This window comes from Zerene cesonia, chromosome 3 (assembly GCF_012273895.1).
Source record: "Zerene cesonia ecotype Mississippi chromosome 3, Zerene_cesonia_1.1, whole genome shotgun sequence".
Taxonomy (NCBI): Eukaryota; Metazoa; Arthropoda; class Insecta; order Lepidoptera; family Pieridae; genus Zerene; species Zerene cesonia.
This window is the reverse complement of record NC_052104.1, coordinates 7,151,210-7,166,918: the sequence shown is the minus strand read 5'-3', so window position 1 is coordinate 7,166,918 and position 15,709 is coordinate 7,151,210. Positions and strand designations below refer to the sequence as shown.

General features: G+C 34.5%; 1 protein-coding gene across 2 annotated transcripts in view; it reads left to right on the top strand.

Annotated features, from left to right (window-relative positions):
- The window catches only part of LOC119839497 (serine/threonine-protein kinase Doa), a 48,991-nt gene that overhangs the window by 2,545 nt on the left and 30,737 nt on the right, over window positions 1-15,709 (top strand). For both annotated transcript variants that reach the window (XM_038365795.1, XM_038365796.1), the window contains one exon: window positions 902-1,041. In XM_038365795.1, the coding sequence (XP_038221723.1) occupies window positions 902-1,041 (140 nt within the window). The remainder of the gene's footprint in view (window positions 1-901; window positions 1,042-15,709) is intronic.

Below are 15,709 nucleotides of genomic sequence, written 5' to 3'. Positions count from 1 at the left end.
AATATACTTGATTCAGTGTATTGTATGGAAACATTTGCTTTTCAAATCATAATTTTTCATAAACAATAGCTAAACTGGATAAACATGAAGGACATTTGATTTTGTGATTGTGTCTTATGCATAAGAATAACATAGATGACTTTGTTTGTGTAATCAATAATATGCTTGCACTGTATTTACCTTTGGACTTGATTCCTGACTCTGATAATAGGTAGAAAGTTATTAAAGTACTATTCATAGAAATAATATGTGATTAATTAGTCAAACAATTTATTTGTTTCATATAACTAAGTATTAGTTTATCTTCATTATAAGTGTATACCCCATATTAATGATATAAGTTATACTTTCGAAAATAAAAAGAATGATAATAATTTTGAGCAACTTATGCAAATTGTGTCTTAAATTGTCATGGATAAACTGTTTTAATTCTGAACCCAGTAGTCAGGAATCAAGTGACGGTATATTATGAAATTTAAAGCCAAACATTTACTGCTTTCATTCCATAGTGTCAGCGGTTCTGTTATTATTGGCATTTTGAAAGAAAAAAAATCTTTATTGGCTATATAACTCATAACACTGATTTGCAAATCTATGCACTAATATTGTATATTTTGATCAATCTTTCCATATTATTGCAATACATAAATAAGCCAAATACATATTTGTTGTATCGAGTTAATTAATAGCTCCAATGTTGTTGGCTTTAGCATATAGTAATTTAGTACTAGCAATATATAAAAATTTGTAAATCGCTTTTATTTAGAATAGTTTGCAATTGAAACTTCTTGCAAAATGCTAATATTCTTTGGCTAACAGTAACACATCCATTTTCGTGGTACTCTGGGGGTGTCGGTTGATCGCGATATTTGTATTCTTAATGCGTTGCTAATGTTTGCAGATGCCGCGCACTCGTAGGAAGCACTACGCCTCACACTCTCGATCGAGATCTCGGTCGAGGGAAGTCAAGCGGCGTCGTCTTGACGATGAGACGAGGGAGGATTCGTATAGGAAGCGCAGTAGGAGTCGCGAACGTGATAGGTGAGTTATCACTGGTCCCATTATACATTTGCTGTGATAGTGAAACCTCAAGGTCGATTTGGTCTTATGCGCCAGCGACGTTAGCGCCATCTGTTGTTTGTCGAAGTTAACCCTGTGATTGTTGTATGTCCGTAGTTATCGAGCTTTTCTTATAATGCAACAGGTAGCGCTATATTCAACTTTTAAAAAGTCTAAGATGAATATATATATATATATATTTCTTTTTTACAATTTGGTGATAAAATAATATATAATACAATAATACATAAATGAAAGTAGGAGAAAATTTGTAACTTTCATGACAATTAATAAATAAGGTAAAATGTGTTTTATGGTATCTATTAGTATTTAAATAGATACTTAAAGTAATAGTGCGTTTTAAAATAATGACCAGTGGTTTATTATACAAGCTTTTCCATATACCGTAACTATCGATTTACCTACGATATCGGGAATTGCAAAGCAAATTGTAAGAAAAGTAGGGGCAGGAGTCAGGTTAGGGCTACGTGCCGGGTGAACCGGTCGGCCTCACTGCCGGTCAGTGACGCGCTAATACTATTCAATATTCTAGAAAATTCCGTAAACTATGGATGGACCTATTTAACAAGTTTATATTTTCTATTCCCGCGATTGAAATTGCGTTGTTATTGCGTTACTTTTATGATCTTAAGCTGTACAAATAATACATATACACAACAACAAATGTCGTTATGCTTACAAGTTACAAAGGTATACTATATAGGTGTAAAATTATTTTTTTAATAACTCATTTAATTTTCCTCATATCTCAAGGCTCGCGGCACCCAACTTTCTTGCTTTCTACGTTGGTATTTCTCAAAACGTATTGTTGAGTTGAATTTTTGCATCGATGTTATTCCCAAAGACCACGAAGGATCTTTAGATATCAAGCGAAGTAGCGAATGAGATTGCGTCTCCTATATATGATTATGAAAATTACGTAAAAATTATCCCTACAAGAAACACGTTTTCGAAAATGTTAAGTCTGTTCACATATATGGAAAAATAAATGAATGTAAACAAAGTTCTGATTGCCATACAAATTTAGTGTCGCGATGTAATCACATTGACATGGGCTTAATATATGTAGATTGTTTATATTCACCGTTAAGATTCGATCTCACGCCCTCTTTATCGAAAAAGGGAAAAATGAGTTAAAAATTACGTACTATGCAATCGATGGTCGATGATTTATTCGCGCAAGAATCAGGCCACGACACACTGCCAAAGGATAAAGTCATTTATTGAGATATAAAAACGGTGCCCATACGAAATTTCAAGTTCGGCTTGTTTTTGTGATCCTGTCGAAGGTGTCAATCAGTTATGATTAAGGTAGGACCGGTACGAACTGCAAAATGTATGTCTAATGCTCAAATAATATTAGGTTTATATATTTTTGTAGGATCGGGTTCCGTGGGAATGTTATTTTTATCGATGTGCAAATATTTATATAATTGATGGATAATGTCATAGTATCAGGTTTCATTTGACGTTCGCATAAATAATATTTACCAAGTAATATTGTTAGGTAAGTGTTGTTGGTCTCACTATGCCACTTTTAAGACAAGGTTCTTAATAGATTTCCGGTTCTGTTAAAACTGGTACAACAATTTTACAACTTACATGTAAGAGTTGCAAGTTTCTAAAAATCGCATCATAAAAATTAAACGTTTCCTCAAGTCATTCCTTTTATGGAGAGATTACTTTAGCGCCATACGTGATACTGGGTAAATCCAATTAACACAACCATTTTATACCAGAATTGCTTTTTAACTACGAACTGAAATTAAAACTCCCTCAAAATTACCTTAAATGTTAAATTTATTACTCTCGCAGTAAATCAGTTGAACAAACAAAGCAGTTATGTATGACTTTTTATGTGTTTTTCAATAATATAAAATTAAGCTTAATTAATAACAAATGTGATGAATGTCAGGCGTATAAGAAGTTTTAAAATGTACAAAATGGCTTCATTGGGCTGTGTTGTTGCGAGGGCAGGTTATCCTAACCGCTCGCAAGCCTTGCATTCGTGCCTATAAAACTCGTTTTGAAGTCCCTGGCGAAGTTTTAACAACGGGCACGTTATATTTCGCAATTGCATTTAAGCGAGGCTGAGTTAATTTAACAAGCATATCATAAATGAGCTATCAATTTGTACGTACATAGTTAACATTATTTTAAAATTACTGAAATTTCCAACATAAATATTTCCAAACATAAAGTTTATTTTAAAATCGAAGCGCCTCTCGTTTTTGGTAAAGCAATAAATTGTATCCGTCGACTAATACAATATGGTAAATGTATTGTATTAAATCGTGTTGTCGATCTGTCAATATGATATGTTGATGTGTAATCTACTCCAAATTAAACACGGAACAAATTTCGCGTTGACCCTACATGGAAGTGCCTTTTTTGTTGGGTTATAAATTGGTCTATTTAATAAAGCAAATAATTATATAAGGAAACATTAGGTAGACGTAACCTGTAATATAATACGAATTCCACAATATGTTAGGTAAAGTTAATTAATATTCATCACAAGCATAAAATCCCTGATGGATTTTACATTTGAGTACATTTATTATTCGCCAGACAAAGGTCCGACAGCTATAATTGAGACTTAGCCGTAATTTGCGTGCATATGTGTTGCGAAAATGATTCTTTAATCGGCAGCTGGAGCTGCGAATCAAGGATATTGGGCCTAACTGTAAATTACAAGAATCGTCGATAGCGACTGAACGCTATAATTTATTGCACGGAGTCACGTTCCGATTTGAAATAAACCACGAATAGGTATTCCAATATTTGCATTGTGCATTAGATATGTTTTGATTTGTCATTTCTTTCGCAATAAGTGTATGTCAAGGACCTGGAGAAGGTCGCACGTCGAAAAGGCAATCTTTATGTTATCTTTGGGTTTGCCGTTTTATTTTGGCGTTTGTTAACTGTAATCACGTCATCTCTCACCTTACATTTGTAAGTCGGATGTGTTCAAACACACTTGTTTAATGAAAGCAATATTACTGACCGCTGAAGGGCGCCGTTCTTCGAGTTTACAGCGCGATGTACCGTTGTATTTACGGTACTTTATAAGCTTAATGCACTTGTGTCGGAAAACGTTTAAAATTGTCATAGAAAGGTTTCCTGTATTAGACATTTATAGGCATTTACAGGACGTACTAAGTATTGATTTGCTTTCTCGTCGCATATGCTATTAGTTATAGTGTATTATATCTATTGCATAATATAATATGCGTTGATGCAGTTTTTAATTAAGATTCACATAGTTAAATACATACAAAGAAAAGCTTTGCGATTATTTAAGCATTTAACGTGGTTTTTACTAGCAGGTGACAAAATAGTTGTGTGGCATGAATTCGTGATGGGGACAAGAGGTGTTGTTCTTGACACAGTAAAACTAGAAGTGCAGTAGGTGCAGTGGCGACCCACGCTGAGCTTTTTGCAACAAGACTAGCGTAGCTCTCGCATCTGTAACTCGAGCTTTTGCTCTGGCAATTGTAAAAAGTTTGACACTTTGCTGTTTGCGGCATTACATATTATGTCGATGTCTTATTTATTTTACTTGGAAGGTATTTAAATATAACTTTCAAAATATTTTTAATTTCAATGTTAGTCTCGTTTCTAAGAAATGACTTATTGTTATTGAACTAGTTGAAAGTCCTTCATAACAACAAGCAGTCAACTTTTTATGGAATTGGAAACCGAACGGGTCATAACCTTGGGGTACAAAATTAGTTGTGATTTATTTTTAAATGGAACAATGTAAACGGTGATATGATACTACGGAACTTACCTTTTATTGCCAACCTTGTCTTGTATACCATCGATAAAATTCGATAGGCTGGTTATTTGTAAAATAGATAAAAGTATTCATTTCACACAAACTAGATTGTCACAAGACTCGTTGTCCTGTTATTTATTATTCCTCGTTACAGTTTATGGCCAGCTTTGTTTATCCGTCGAGAGATCTGCATAGAGTTTTAACAAGAAACGCTTTCGATGTTGCGAGGTAGTACGCCACAAGTCCGATTTATGTGCAGTATCAGTTTGGGAACGATACGATTGGAAATTTATTGTGTTCCAACACTTGGAAATTCCCAAACTGACGAGATCGTTATTTGTCTATACCCACTCAATTTATATACCCGTATCTTTAACATTCTACATACTATAATGTTTGAAGTTTCACGTTTTCATGATTAACCATTAGTCACGCGTAGATAATTATCATTAACCTTCCCTAATTACTCAGAGCTTACTTCGTGCCCTTATGCTCGACGTGTCTTTGTCTAAACACCACAGATCACAAGGTTAGTGATCATTACGAGAATCGTTTCCTGCTCCCGTACGAACGCATCGGTTTACTGACGCGAGGTCGCTTTTCATATCCTGTTAAATAACAAAGACCTATTCAAACTCGCTAAATTCACTCTGAGGGTACATCATGGTCTCGAACGACACGCATATAATCTCGCTTTATCGCGAAGGTATCGTGACTGCGCTGTTATTTTTATTGCACACAACTTTTTATTTAACTTTGCTAAGATCGAGTTAAACACTTTGAGATATATATTAAGGGCTTTATAAGTCTTCCGGCGCGGCGGCTGACCGTCTGGTTCCTTGGTTTATTCTTATTACAATTTATTACTAAAAAAATATAAGTAACGTAAAAGTTGTGTATGCTCTGTTTACTGTGATTTGTACCAATTGTGTCATAGTTTTATGTATTTATATATAAAACTTTTACTTCTTTGAGCTATTTTGAATTGTGAGTTATATGTTATAAACTCATGTGATGGATGATGATGCAAAGATTAGTGAATGCAACGAAGTAAACAATTAACGAAATCTATTGTTTGATCAATAAACAATATTACACATTCATATAATACATTCGTGGATTAATTATAAATGTTTACAAAATACTCAGCCATATGTACGCAATTAATGAACAAGTCTATTACCGACTTCACTGTACTAAACTTAGACGATAGTTCGTTGCCAAATTGTAGGTCGATTGGCGTTTCAATCTTCATTTAAAACGCTTAAAGTTTAAATGTAAAAATCATTCTATTAATAGAGCTATTTGTGAATCTTTTGCAGTTGTGAGCGTTGAACCGATGATTGCTTTATTATTGAGACGGAGGAAGATAGCCAAAGCTTTGCGTTGTCGACTCTGTACATCAATTATATACAAACAAGGGCCTTATGAATTCTATCTTATACCGCGAGTATAGTTCTTGTTATAAAGAACGATTTATGCTATATGACTCGTTGACATCAATTTCCGCGAGTTTCTTATCAACAGTAAGCGTGTGATTCAGACAATAATGTATTGTCACGTTCTGCAAAACGACGGCGCCGTTGAACGCCTAATTCGCTCGTTTTAGTGAAACTCGGAACAATTGGTCCAGTCCGACTTTCAGTGCATTGACATAATGATATAGTGGACAGTTGTCACCGTCAATCTCCGTCACCGCAGAGCTTGCACAATGGACCACGGTAAATCAATACGCGGTATTGTCCGCCGCTTTTTGTTGCGTACTCCAAATTATGCAACTATGAAAAGTATCGATATCGATCTCTTGTTGCCGTCGTTTTAATGTTTGCTCATAAAAATTCAGTTATATTTTCATAACCACGTTTCGTTATCACTTCATTATCAATAATTCACAACCCTTTAAAGTATCAGTTCTATGTTATTGATATTTATACTTTTGAAAAAAGTTACAAGGATAAAAGTACATTATTTGACCACCGTCTGCATAGTCTATTGTTCGAATTGTTGCGATTCTGTTGGCCGGTTACTAGGGAGCCGTTATAGCGGAGTTTAGGTGCAGACAGGACAGTGCAGTGTAGGACCGATTAGTGAACCGGTCCCAGTACGTTGACTCCCGGGCCGCCTGCGCCTACGATCGCGAATTGTGCCTCTCGCTATTGCACACCCCGCCCCGCACCCCTTGGCCCAACCCCGCCGTCTTGTGGACACGATCGCCTTGTATCCAAACCAGCGCCCTTGTTGAACTTATGCCTATACAGTATATATAGAATGTCGCAATAAAATCTTCGTTCATAGAGCCCTTTGCGCTTATAATGAGCTCGAGTTACCTTTCTTTACACTTTCGTAAACAAAAGTCACGTATGGTATAGTATTTTCTTTGATGATGTTTACAAAAACAGCAAGACATCTAAGTTTCACTTGGCGGATGACAGGTTGCGCCGGTGTCTCGTTATTTTAAATGCACATGTCCGCTTGTATGTAATTGGTCGCAGGTGCGGCCAGTAAATGCATAGGAAACATCTCGTTGGAGTTCCGTAGTGTTAAATTTTAATTCAGCGTAATGAATTAAATTATTAGTTGATAATCAATAAGTAAAAATAAGAAAAAGTTTGTATGAAACATAGAGAAAACTTGTGATGGTACATTATTTTATTTGCAATTTTTTGCTCCTATTACTTCGAAACAAAGTTGACAATAGAAACATAATAGAATTGAAACTTTACATAGGTACAAAAAGTGATAATAGTATATAGATGAGTATAATATTAACTACGGAACCATAAACAAGATTAGATGCTCAACTTTTTTCCGGACGCTTTCGTACCAGTTCAATTTCCAGTTAACTGTATGGACTGCCGTATTATGTACGGAGAAAACTTTCCAACATGGAACAACACCTTAACGATAATATGGTACACATAACTAGCTTATTAAAGTATTACGGGAGCCGTAACATTTATATTATTTTCCGTGTAGTTGTCAAACCGTTTCCGCTTCGTGTATTTTTGTTTAAACCTTTCCCTTTTCCATAGTGGTAAACATAGCAAAAATTAAAAATAACCATGAAAAGGTTTATAAAGGGGTTACAAAGTTACGTGTTCATAAATTCAGTTGAGATAATATTTTGATGGTTCCTCGTTTCCTCGAACCTGGTTTCAAAATGAAACAAACATTTCTGCAAAAAAAATCAGATGCAACAAAATATCATAAACACAGATTCGTACCTAAGTAACTATCGCAAAAGTTCCAAGACACCAAGTTCGGACAAGAACTAGAATACTATACGCAACAAGAAATGTCTCGTTTAGATATGATAAAGCTGTCTCGCATTGTCCTGGTGCATACGGCTGAGGGCTGGGAGGGGGAGTGGGGGAGTCGTTGAACCCGGCGTGGGTCGGGGGTCAGCGGCGAGACATGCGTTCATTAGCGCATGCACTCGTGCGCGTGCGTCGATCATTTCTATTTATTTGCTTTTTCATATTAAGACCATTGTAATTAATATTTGTGATATTATCACTATGTTGCTACCTACTGCAAATATTTTCATTATGTACCTAATGCTAAATTATTGAAAAGAATTCATTAGTAAAAAATACTTGCGGTTTGGCCATTGCAATTTGATGTTCACGTAAATGAAGGTTGGCTATTAGAAAATGCAATTTAAGGCCGTTTGTTTTTCAGCTATAATATTGTGTGATGCAATCGAGTGTTTTTAACTAATAAATATTCGTCTAATAATGTACTAATAATGTAATTATCTAAACAATTTTGTCTGATAACAATCAAATAGTTGCACTTGCAAAGTCATTTTTGTTAAATGGTGATGAAACTATGTATTTTTTAAATTTTAAGTAAGTTTAAGTTCATAATTCAATGGACGAAGGAAGGCTAAAATCAATCCTTTAGACGTTTTAAACTTTTACGTAAGAAAGATTTTATGCCTTTCTCACAAAACCTGTATCCACACTTGTATATGATTAAAAAGCTACGATCATTTTATGCAAGCATAAGTGTTTATTTACGTTTCACTTTTAATCACGTATAAAGAAAACTCGTTAGTTAGATAACAGTTCGATATTCACAAGTGAAGGCCAACCAATCGGTGGGCGAAGGTCTCATCGCGGAAGCTGTAAATCTTTGTGTTCCGCACCGGCCAGTTTTCGTATTCGTGTTATTATACACGGCTTAATACAATCGGATGTGTCCTCGCGGATGTTTGTTTTCTTATTTTTACTCGCTACCCTGACCGATCAATAAATAATACTCATTTTTCACCTGATACGGCACCTATTGATGATTTCTCAGGGCGTCGTACTTGCCACGGTCATTGCGAAGGTTTATTGGTAGCAATATTTATTTTATAAAAGTATTAATAGATTACTCGTTCTTATAATTATGTCCTTTAAATAGCCTTTCATCATCTCTTAAATTTACAAACAAAAAGAATTGATTAACTTTACAAATTTAAATATTCGATAGCATCAAAACACCTACTCGTGTTTATTTATGCACCTTATTACTAATACAGAACTACACTCACACACACAACGCAATCAAATGATCTATGGGTAGGTAATTTATTCGTTTACCATTTGCTATGCTTGAATAGTTGACATGACATGCGTAAAGCTCGCTCAATTGTTGTTCTATAAAGCGATACAGGAAAGTGGTTGACCTATGATTTGAACTTTGCTGTAATTAGGAGCATTAATCTAATTCTAAAATCGAGACATGTACAATGTATCAGTATGAGTCAATCGAGAAAGTAAACCAGTAAGCATTGTTCCGAGTGGATGCACGGCGTACAGCTGAGCGTGGGCGCAGGCAGCGGCGCGAATTAAAGCAGCTCTCTATTCATTACTCATCGTTATTGCTATCGCCATTTTGGGACACGAAAGCTAGTGTAGGCTTAAATAATCTCAGTTTTGTGCGAGGTTAATTCTTTGTTTTGGAGATAACGCGATGAAAGGATTCGACGGCAAAAACAGCTCAGAACCTTGCCGAACAAACCACACTCCTTTCACTGGAGAGTTAAACGAACCGTGATTTAAAAATTATTATACGTTATTGTACTGACATTTGGCTAAGCTGATTGTAGATATATTGACAGCGTAAAGTATGGCTATAATTAAAAAGTTTCTGAGCTTTTTTTCTTCGACACTTTATACACATGAATGACCTTTGTCTCCGCAAATCGTTTCACGCTCACTGAGTACTCATTAAAGCGGATTGGACCCGACGCAGATGTGTATATATTTAAAATATCAATATTGTTTATAAAATACACTTTAAAAACCTTGTCGCATAAAACGCTCATCAAATAAGTAAAGATTTGTTGTTCGGCGAATCGGGGCTTTTATGTATTTTACTTAATTGCCGTTTGTATATAGTATTTGTATTTCGTAAATAAAAAAACGAAATGTGTCATGGAAGAGATGTTGCATAGGGCTTATTCCGCGAAATGAAGAAATATATTTTCAAAGAATTAGTGTCGGTTCTAGGTAATGTAGGATATGGATGCCTTCCTTACACTTCTGATTATATTTTGCAAAAAATGTTACAGAAATGCGGCAAGCTAGATTGCAATACTAATAATAGATGTTCCAAGACGCTCTCTAAAAACTAACGAATGTTTACTTTTACTTAATATAAGGAAAAAAGTATAATAATGTGATTGTTCATTGTTGAACGGGTGGAGCCTGTAGAAAGTACCTAAAGAACTAGTAAAACACAAGCAAGCGTATTGTTCTAGGTAGGTGTCTGTCGTTCATTGGATACTTACTGCTTCTTGTTATTGCTGCGTTTACACACCTTGATAGCTGATCCGTTTGTGGAACTTAGCACCTGTGCAACGAACAGGAAAATATAATAATAGAAAATATTCTCAACCTAAAACTCAAGCTACATGCAACCAGTTTCTAACTTTTAAAGTTTTGTGCTTTATGGAGAGGTTTTCACTAAACCACTATAATAAATATTTCCTGTAATGCTTTCAAAGGCAAATTCAAATTACTTATACTGCATACATGCATACATGCATTTAAAGTATATAATATGTACCTTAATTAAATTTCAAGCTCTTAAACTAACTTGATTATAATGCCCATGCTAAATTGAGCAACGATGCAATTTGCCAAAATATGTAAAAAGACGCGAAACAACCTTTCTCCGTCTTTGAATTATAAACCGTATCATAATTTTTACTTTCGCTATTACTATGTCAATCAAATTTGGAAAAGAAATTTTTAATTAAAAGACTAATTAATTTTGTATGAAACTTGCAGCATGCTCAATGCTCATACTTTTCTTAATTATTATGTAATACTTTCAGTAATGACTACAGTTAATTTTTGAATAGAATATTCAACTCGTATTTTAATATAACATGTTATTCAAATGAAAAGCGCATTAAGTTGATCTCTCTATAAATCGTAAAAGCAAATAAATGAAACCGACTTTAAATTAAATTCAAAGAATCTAAATAGTGTTATCGTTGTATATTAATTTTTGAAGGTAAATTGATACGTAGTGTAATACAATCGTTCCTGTGGCAGGAGGTGGGCGTTAGTGAAAGCTACCAGAGGCTGGCAATCGCATCGCATAAATTTATAATTAATAGCACTTTGTTGATTACTCTTCATTTCGTAGAATTATAAAATGATGTCGATATTTTCTCATTGAGGAATTTCTAAGCTTAGAGAAAATTATTGTACGAAGCTGTATGTTGATATTATGTTCGATAGTATATATACATATTTTAAAGCGACTAAAAAACAGACTTCGACTCAATTAATCACATAAAAAGTTTGTAACGTAAACTTGTATGTACGTGGGCACAATATAACGGTTGAACTAAAACTTGTAAAAAAATATCGAAAAAGTCATCAGGCGTTTTGTCATTGTATTCATATGAGAGCTAAACCAATGTGACAAATGAGTATGCGCATATGTTAATCGGCCAACCGATCGTGCATTGTTAAAAAAATAAGATTCTATGATTTAGTATAATTTTTTTTTATGATTATCTAGTAAATCCGCGAATAGCTACATGGTTACGTGGACATCTTGTTACTATGTTCGTGACAAATGTTTATAAATAAGTATCTTAGAAATAGCTTTCTTTACGCTACATTGTTAACGAAAAGATGATATATAATTTTTAAAAGTATTGCGTTCAAATGTAAATGAATTCAAGAATTTCTCGGATTGACTTTATTGCCAATTTAGAAATAACTTGTTGATGTTATAAATTGGTTAAGTTCAGAACGTGAGTGCCTAACGCCTAGTGCATTACTCTAACTTACGTAATACCGACTTGTTACCAAGTTGGTATATCCACATATGTTAAGGAGGCGTTTTCGAAGGCTAGCCGTCTAGTCTCTTCAGACACGTAGGCTCCTAATTGTTAATTATGTGTACCAAAGCGAAGATTTCAGATAAACACATTTTCAGTTGACTTATATACTTATCTCACATGGACCAGTAAATACACGCTGGTTATTGTAGTATGATAATGTGGAGTAATAAAATACCTATAACATCTATAAAAAAACTTGCATTTGCATCTTTATCATTATGCTTTTAAATATTTTTTTTAATATCTGCGTATGATCATATTGATGGAATTCCTATTCTTTTAAAACAAGTTATAAAGGTAGACGGGTTAAATATTTTCTGCTTGATATATGATCGGAAAAATATTTTGAAGAGAGAGAAGATCTATCTTTACTAGTCGTTTAAATGATCTAGCAAGTAAATGCGAAGCAATAACATTAGTCTATAAATTTATGTAAAATAGTACAGCTCAAAATTTATATAACTACAGTCAACTAAACAATTTTTGCATTCGGAACCATTGAGTCATTGATATGCAGTCCTAGCGAAAAGTAATAAAGTATATTATGGTGAGATATTAAGCTTAAATCGTAAGATCGGAGCAGAGTTAAAGGGTGGGTTTGTAATGTTTATGTATTAGGTTTCGCAGAACCGACGCGCGCACAATATCGCATTGTCTTGCAGCGAGGATACGTGGGCGCTGATGTCTGTACACACCATAGCTCACACAAGTGGGTCACACGGACACAAATGTGATAATTAATTTCTGCTTTTATTTCTGCTCAACTCGAAATGTACAAAGCCGCCATTGTTGTCCTATATGAACCGTGAAAGTGTTTTCAATAGCAGATGGGCTATTTCTATTACACATGAATGGAACTTTTACTTTTTCTTTAATAAGGTTTTTAAATGTTTGATTGAAATAGAAAATTGAAATAAAATTGTGGTTCATCAAAGACCTGAATAACTATATATTACGATATTTAAATAGAATGGACGAGGTGCGGTTGGTACCAATTCGTAAAATTCAGACTTTATAATATGTGGGCAATTAAAAGAAAAAGTAGTATTTAATACGTAATGAGACGTGTAGGTGGTGCTATAAAATAATAAAAATAGTCGAATGGAGATTAAACATAAAATGTTTAATTTATTACCTTTACATCAAATTAATGCGAAGTTGGCTATGTGTTTTTGAGTTTTTTCATATTTAAATAATGGGTAATTTCGTTATATATACTCTTCCAAGTTTGTAATTTACAGTTTGTATTCCGAATCGTTTCAAAGGGTTCTCAATGCCGTACCGTCCTCTACAATTATTCCTCCATCAAAACACATGTGTGCGATGGTGACCTGCATTTAACTATAATCACAGTCATCTTTATACAAAAGATGATAGAGCGCGACATTGAGTTATACAGAGGTTTTGAATGTAGGTAAGTAATTTGAACTCGAAAAGTAGGTAATTAGAACAAACTCTGTACCTAGACTGATACAGTTAGTCTCGGCTGAGTCAGGGCCAAATGATTGGTGTTAACCCAAAATTCCAAATTATCAAAAACACTTGCGCGCTTTTGTAATACAATAAAAACAATGATTTAATAACGCTAGTATAATAAAATACTTTCACCAATAAAACTGTCTCTTACGGCCAAGAATTGTAATTATACGTTGAATGTATAATTGACTGCAGATATCATTATTTTTAATGTATCTTTTATTCCATAAATGAGAATTAGTTTAATAAAATTTTATGGTAATGAGCAATATGTCTTCGATTTGCAATCGTTCATTTTTTATCGGCTTGCCGCACGTGCGCATGAGCTTCCAACAGTCAGGAAGTTGCGTGGAAGTACTTTATTAGCTGAGTCATTGATAATTCTTTGTGTTGGTTATGCAGATGACCATACTGTATAGTAGCAATGACTTTGACCCTCTCCTTCTATCACATTAGCATAGAATTAATAAAACTGTACATTATATTATGTGTCTCCGCACTTGCTCGTATTTTAATAGGCATGGATATGACATTTTATTGATAATATATGCAAAACTAGTACCTATACTTACATGTTCAAGCGAGCAAACCTCACCCGGTTAATCCGCTAAATAAAGGCACACTGTGGCGGGTTTCTGTTAGTTATGCTAATCGATCTATTTGTTTCCTTTTCGGACGAATATAATAGGCTCCAATTTACGTCGTTTCTACATGCAAAGCTAATGTATACAATAGCATAATAGACCCGCATCACTCGAATGCACCATTATTGTGAGATTTTACTTCCGAGGACGATCTGTATCTATGCGGATATTAAGTGTAAATATAGGATTCCAAATATTTCATGAAAAGGTATTTAATGAGGAGCCTTGCCGATCATCGATATCAGTTATCCTAAAGGGAAGACAAGTAGGTAAACAAGATTTCCGTTTATGGATGGGCAATGCATCGACCGCCCACGTATTGTACTGAAATCGATGGAGGCGTCGCACTAAAACACTGCAAACGATCTCTCGATAATTCGTACATACACGGAAGCGTTTATCCGCTTCTGGTTTACTTTATGTTGACCGCTTGTTAATCATAACTTATGCACAATGTAATTGTTATGAATTGTTCACCTTTCGTCGGTAAGTGGTTAAGCTTGCTTTATGACCGCGCGCTAATTGTAGCACAGTTTTCTTTAAGTTACAGCGCGCGGAATGAAGTAGTTAATCCGCCTGTATAATAATAAGCATATATGTTATTTCAAGACCTTTAAGTACATACGTCTCCAAGATATGGATTCATAAATCCAATATATTCTTGAACGTGGTACGTCGAAACGCGTAGGTTTTCAATGTTCTATTACCCTCGAAACTTAAGGCTTTCTGTTTGCGTAATCGCAATAAATTCACGGTGCGTAAAGCGTGTTCACTTTTGTTTTCAAACGTCTTTGGAAGCGGTGTCGGCCCGTGACCTTGATTATAATCCACCTCCGTGTGGCTGCACATTGTCTGCAGTCGTTTGTCATCGGACGTGACATGATTTCCCTTTTTATCAGAGAAATATTAATAAGCGAAAGTTTTATTTGCACCTGGACGTGATTCTGGCCTCTAGTTTTAATTATTAATTACAATATGACGTAAAAGGAAATATGTTCTATCGATATTGAACAAAAACCTTCCGTTTATCGGTATAAATGAATTTGACTGAATCATCCAGTAGTTCTTTTTTATCAGAAACCATTAACGAAGGCTGTTTAAATTTCTATTTCAAAATGAGGCTATGTGGTCTGTATGGCACTGATATTCTACTTTTAAGAATGTACTCTTTTTTATCATTGATATAGGTACATACAAACAAAGAACGTCTACGAAAAAGGTTCATAAAATCCATTCCTATATTCAATATAGGAGAATATAACCCTCATTGGAGGCCTGTGTCCCAGCAGTGGAACACAGAACATATGGGCTGATGATGATATTCAATATATTTTTTTCATTAAACTATTTTCTTAAACAAATCCATTTCTG